Here is a 6,849-nt window from a genome sequence, read left to right on the forward strand (position 1 = left end):
TTTCATACCCAAGTCTAGCAGAAATGGCTACATATTAGCCCAAGACTTTAGGCTTATTAGTCTCACCTCCTTTGTTCTTAAAACGTTGGAGAGGTTGATTGATGGGTTCCTGAAAAACGGCCCTTTGCTTACCTATCCATTGGCCTCCTCTCAATATGCCTACAGAGAGGGCAGATCAACTGATACTGCCCTGCACCATCTTGTGGGCAAAGTTGAGGCACAGTTGGAGGCAAAGGGATATGCCTTGGGCGTATTCCTGGACATCGAGGGAGCTTTTGATAGCACCTTGTATGATGTGATCGGGAAAGCAATGACCAGGTATGGCATTCCAGCGTTAGCAGACTAGACACAAAACATGCTTACAGGAAGAACCCTGCTAGTCATGGGGACTCGATGGTGCATGGCTTCCCAGTCAAAGGTTGTCCGCAAGAGGGAGTACTATCTCTCTTATTGTGGTGCCTATTGGTGGATGAACTTCTTGAAAAGTTGCGGAAAACGGGCTTCCTTGTCTATGGTTACGCTGATGATGTGGCCATAATGGTGGTGGGCAACTTTCTTGCAACACTCAAAGATATAATGGAAAAAGCACTTACGCTTACGCATAACTGGTGTCAATCAAAAGGACTTAGGGCTAATCCATCAAAAACCAAGGCCATGATTTTCACCAGGAAATATAAATCCAAGGCCATTGAGCCGTTAAATCTGGCATGAGGAAATAGAATACGTCCAGTCAGTCAAATACTTGGGAGTCTACCTAGATACCAAACCGAGCTGAAAAACACATCTCGAAATAAAGAAATCCAAGTTTTACGCCTCTTTTTGGGCGTGTAAAAGAATAATGGGAAAGTCCTGGGGCATTAAACTGAATGCTGCTCTATGGATATACAAATCGGTATTGTTACCGAGATTAACATATGCTGCTGTAGTCTGGTGGCCTAGAGTAAAAATGACGGAGGCAAGGAACCTGCTAAGAAGCCTACAGGGTAACTACCTAAGGGCTGCGGCAAGGACAATGAGAACAACACCAACAGAAGCGCTGGAAGTAGCACTTTGTATTCCTCCTCTAAGTCAACAAATAGTCAGCACCGCTGGACTCACAGCATATAGACTAAGGTGTCAGGGGGAGTGGAGACAATTCGAGACAGGTCATACCAAACTCGGGTTTCTCCACAAATTTCCCTTCACACTGAAGCAAGATAGAATACTCAGAATATACCAAGTAAACAAGGCGTTTTCTATAAATCTGTCCACTAGGGTTAAATGGTGTAATAAAAACTTACAGATTCAACCGAACATAGATGCGTGGTTCACCGATGGATCTGGAGAAAACGACCGCTTTGGAGCAGGTATATATTGTCCAGAAAACAATCACAGTGAGTCTTTCTCTCTGGGTAGGTTAGCCACAGTTTTCCAAGCGGAGGTTTTGGCTATCCTGGAATGTGCAAGACTCCTGCTCTCAAAGGAGACTATGGCAGGAGGATCCATATCTACACAGATAGTAAAGCCGCTATAGGAGCCCTTACTAAGACCACCACTGAATCATCAGTGGTTTGGGACTGCATGCAAACTCTGAACAGATTGGGAGATCATAACAAGATCACACTAATTTGGGTACCCGGTCATCAAGGTATCCGCGGTAATGAGATAGCGGATAGCTTGGCAAAGCTGGGCACCTTAGAGGAACCAGCTGGCCAAAAAGTCGGCGTTCCCTTTGCCGTAGAGAAAAATTATATCAAGGGTCGGCTGAAGCGAGAGCACCAGGACTCTTGGAAGAAACTGAAAAGCTGTCGCCAGGCCAAACTCTTGATGAGTCAGCCATCGTCAAGCAGGGTTAAAGAACTGCTGGCTATGGATAAAGATAGACTAAGATTAAGTATCGGTCTTCTCACTGGACACTGGGCTTTCAAGGTACATTTGTACAACATGGGACTGGCCGACGAAGCAAACTGCAGATTATGCGGTGAGAAAAAGGAGGACAGCAAGCATATACTGTGTCGCTGTCCATTCTTAGTTCTTAAAAAACTATCCTTGGGTTGCATGTTTGTGAGGCCCGAGGACCTGAAAAATATCAAGATCAGCCATCTGCGAAGCCTGGCAGAAAATGCCGGGCTGAAGCAGATAGGCCGATAAGCAACTAGCGGGAGTCACAGAAGATCTTATAGATCTAGGTGACACATAAAGAGACTCTAATAGCCCCCTTGCTCTTATTTTATTATTATTATTATTATTATTTGCGCTTGCAATCCGCGTACTTTTTATTATACGTTTGAGACCGTAATATTCTGCTAGATGCTTACTCTCTTAACTTTTCTGTCTCAAGCTGCTCGTGTGCGTTTTCCTTTTGTAGATATTCGCTTAGATTATACTGGCTGACTACGCTGTTTTACTCCAAACAATAACCTACTTGGAGTCTTCTCCGTAACTTTGCTTACGAAATTGTTTAATGCGTATTTGACCTCGGCGACTACTTTATACCAATATTTCACTGCTGAATTGTCTGACAACTTGGCTAACATCGGAATCAGAGTCTGGTTAACTCTCTCGACCTGACCGTTTGCCTGAGGTGAACCCGTAGCGGTTTTAACGTGCTTACTTTTGCTACTGGTTACAAAATTTCCAAATCCGGCGCTCGTAAAACAGCTCTATCTGTAACCATCATTCTCGGTCGCGAGTAATGTTCAAAATATTGCTGCAAGCAGCCAATAGCCTCCTTACTTGAAGTTGTCTTAGTCGGGTACAGTTTGACAAACTTTGTAAAAGAATCAACCACGACCAGAAGATGTTGCTTAACCAACCGTCTCTTATCTATCGATCCTAGGTGGTCGACATGTATGGTGTCGAAGGGTACACTGCCCTTAGGTATTGAGTAGACCAAGCCCTCTACCTTTCCGCTAATTGAAGAAAATGTGATACATTTCAAGCAGTTTCTGATATGACTATTAACTTTCTCGCGGAGCTGCGGGAACCAATAATTTTCAAGAATGGCTTGAGCCGACTTCTCTACGTTTAAGTGGCCCACCTTGTCATGATATTTGTACAAAACGTTTTTTTCTATTTGTTGAGGCACGCAAAACAATAACCGGTCATTATACTTACGATAGATGAGACCATTTCTCAGTTCGTAGAACTTATCTTCCGACTACTCAAGTTTATCACGAATTTCAACTATTTTAGAATCTTGTCCCTTATACACTGCTACATCCCATTCAAAGGAGTTTTCTTCGATCACGCCAACAGTTCGGCTAAGAGCGTCTACGTGACGCATACGCGTTCCCGCCCTGTACTCTAACTCATAATCATAGTCGAGTAACGCGATTGCGCATCTCTCGATTCTATGGTTTACGTCCTTCTTTCTTAATGTCAGCGTGACGACACTACAATCGGTCTAATCTTAAACTTTAGCCCTAGAAGATAAATCCGAAATCGTTTTAATGCGTAAATTATCGCAAAGGTTTCGAGTTCGAAACTATGTAGCTTAGCTTCCTTTTCCGTTGTTTGACGTGAGTAATAAAATATCGGATGCATTTTTCCGTCGGATTGCTTTTGTATAAGAACCGCTCCGCGGAGCTCGCGTCACAGTACAGTTCGGTCTGGCTATTCGGGTTATAGACCGCTAAAATTGGGGCTTCTATAAGTTTAGTTTTAAGTGTTTTAAATGCTTTATATTCCGCTTCACCAAATTGGAATGTCGCACTTGCCTTTGTCAGGTCATAAAGAGGTTTAGCAATTAAAGCAAAATGTTCAATAAATTTCCTAAAATAGAAGCACAGTCCAAGAAAACTACGGACGTCCCGAGTGTTTTTTGGAATTGGAAACTTTTCAACTACTTCGATGCCCTTCTTTGTCGGCTTCACGCCCTTCCCCAAAACCTCATAGCTAAGATATTCCACCTGTGTCTATAGGAAGAAACACTTATCGAGTCGTAAGTCTAAGAGATTTTCTTTAAAATTCTAAGAAAAAAAGTCTTAAACACGCGTTCTAATACTTCTAAATGATACTCTATTGTCTCAGTAATAATCAGTATGTCGTCCATGTAAATCACCATATCGCCAGATCTCGTGAACTCGGTCAGAATAAGATTTATATAGCGCTGAAAAGTTGCTGGCGCAGTGCGTAATCCGAAAGGCATTCTCAGCCTTTCGTACTGACCTAATGCAATCACGAATGAGGTATATTTAACCGTCCGCCCAAACGTGAAATCCGTCTTTTAAGTCTATCAGTGTGAAATATTTCTTACTTCCTACGATTGCTAATTGATCCTCAATAATTGGCATAGGATAGTTATCTCTGGCAGTTACCTTATTTAGGATTCAATAGTCTACGCACATGCGTAATTTCCCGTTTTTCTTTTCAGTTAACACAACAGGCGATGCAAACTCAGAGTCACTGTGCTGTATGTATCCCTTCTCTAGTAGCTCATCTAAGATTGTTCGGAGTTTCAGCTGTTTATCATACGGGAGCTTACGTGGAGTACAATGAAATGGCTCTGGGTTTGTTAATTGTAACTTTAACTCTGTCTTTACTTTGAGTCCCGTCGGCTTTGGATAATCTACGTACAATGCCCGGAAAATTCGTTTTAACTCGACCTGCGTTTCGTAGGGTATTGCTGAATTTATTTGCAGATTACTAACTAAATCGCCCTCAGTTTCAATAGTGTTAACATTTATGATTTCTTGGCAGGCGTCATTGTTTTTTGGTGGTGCCAATCACCTTAAGTAAACTGATTGGGTTGCCTGTATCAAAAAGTGAGTCTAAACACAATATTCGTCTTAAACTAGAGTCTTTTATCTCGTACATCACGAGTTTTCTGTGTTCGACGCTGTCTTCTTCCGTTGAATCTTTATAGACGTTGGATAGTTGAAGCGTCTCTTCCTTCTCCGTCGTTTCATCGTTCGGACAGTTTTTTGCCAAGTGTCCTATGTTTCCACAATTATAGCATAATCCTCGCTTTCTTTTAGGCTTTTGGCAATTTCTCGAAAGGTGTCCAGGTTGATTGCAATTATAACACTTAATTGACTTCTCACTCTCTTCCTTCGGCTTTGTTTTCTGCGGTTAAGCCTCCGATTTTATCTTTACAGTTGACTTATCTACCGTCTGTCTCTCTCCGTGCAATGAGTACGGAGTACGGAGTACGATTCTCTCTTAGTCTTCTTCCGACTAGAAAGGGATATTTTGCGGAATCCGTTCAGTAAATCTTTCACAGTAGCAAAATTTTGCATCCTCGCCTGATTTCGCAACGTCGTATCAGGTATTCCGTCTACCAGATAGTCCAACAAGTCAGCTTCCTCAATTGGCACCAAATTACCTAAGATGAGCTTCTCGTGATAGTAGTTATTAAATGATTCGCCCGCTTGCCATGTCCGAGATTCGAACTTTCTGAGACGATCCACTCTACTCGGCCGTTGATCAAATTCGTCTCTCATTGCCAGTAGTAATGCGTTGAGCGTCATTTCCGTATGCTCCGATCTCGAACGGAACCACCTGTCTGCCTTTCCTTTAAGTTTAGAACTGATAATTATTTTCATAATCGCGTCGTTTACATTAAAAAGTTTTTATACTAGTCGGACTTGCTTTTCCCAGTCTTCGAAGCGATTTATTCCATCAAAATCATCTAATAAATCACCAATACCTTTAACATCCGCGCGTAGTTGCGGTTGCATTACGTGTACTTCTGCCGATTGGGGAAATCTTCGCGGATCGTTTGCGAAGTTCCTGACTTCCAGTCGAGTTGCTAGAGTTCTGCGTATTAAGTGTGTTGACCAACTCTAACTCTCGCCGTGCTATTTCAGCTTCTCGTTGTGCCACATCTCGTTCTCTCCTCGTGATTTCTAGTTCTTGTTGTAATAGTTCGTTTACCTCCGGTTCTTATTGCGTCCGACTCTTCTCGTATTCACTCTCCCCTTCCTGAGCAATACTGTCCGCGCTCGTCCAAGTTCCAGTTGGATCCGCTTCCATCAATCTTATTATTAACTTTGCCTTCGATCCTCCTGTCGGCAAATTCCGATGACTTAGCACCTCCTTAAGTTGTGCTATCGTAAATTGTCTTGCTGTTTCTATCGTGATCCTTCTTATTTTCTTTGCAAATCTACTCGCTGGCGATGATCAGGTAGTTACCGTGTAACGTTTCGCGTGTTACGTAACCTCAACTGTCATCCAATAGCCGAAAGCGCCGGTAAGTAATACCGCTGCCGTCGTTATCGACCGCGAGCGTTACCGGCTTTGTTCCGTTATTGACTCGCAGATCGAGCGCGATATAAGGCTTCTAGAGCAACACCTTGGTGTTGCATGTCCGTCTAAATATGGCGGACGGCAAATACTTTCAGTACTGATACACGAGGAAAAGGATTCGTATCGTCTGGCGGCCCGAAATCTTCCTCAAGTCCAGCACGTTTAATCCTCCTTTTTTTTCTTTTCGTTTCTTAGTCACACAAAACCAATGCACGTACCGGGGCCAGCTTTGCTCGTATAATGTACATTGGTTGATCACTTCGGCACACCACAATCTTTCACATAACACACATTTTTTTTCCTTTCCAACCAATCCCACTTCTGATATTTGTAGAATGTGTAAGATGGTCGGCGTAACTCGGAGATATAGAAAGAAATAATAAAGTTTATTTGAAGAAAACAGGCAATTACAATATATCGTGAGCCGTCCCGCGATCGGCGTTTCGTGCTTCTTACTTTGTCTCTACTTCTCTTCTGTTCTCTCTCTTCGCGCTTTCTGCCATGTCGCGGCAGCGTTTGGTACTACTGTTTCGGTTAAACTTACTTACGTTCTACACATTATAATATAAAACATTATAATAGTAGAAAAGTGGTCAATTTGAGGCAATAAGACAGATCTTT

At 42.6% G+C, this 6,849-nt stretch overlaps 1 protein-coding gene across 1 annotated transcript; it reads left to right on the forward strand.

Annotated features, from left to right (window-relative positions):
• Positions 1 to 838: 838 nt before the first annotated feature.
• LOC109861935 lies at positions 839 to 2,130 on the forward strand. The gene is made up of 3 exons (XM_020441790.1): positions 839 to 1,219; positions 1,299 to 1,346; positions 1,396 to 2,130. Exons 1-3 carry the CDS (start codon positions 839 to 841, stop codon positions 2,128 to 2,130), a joined length of 1,164 nt encoding a protein of 387 aa, XP_020297379.1.
• Positions 2,131 to 6,849: the final 4,719 nt, after the last annotated feature.

Source organism: Pseudomyrmex gracilis, unplaced genomic scaffold (genome assembly GCF_002006095.1).
Source record: "Pseudomyrmex gracilis isolate BER0280 unplaced genomic scaffold, ASM200609v1 scaffold_1167, whole genome shotgun sequence".
NCBI classification, from domain to species: Eukaryota; Metazoa; Arthropoda; class Insecta; order Hymenoptera; family Formicidae; genus Pseudomyrmex; species Pseudomyrmex gracilis.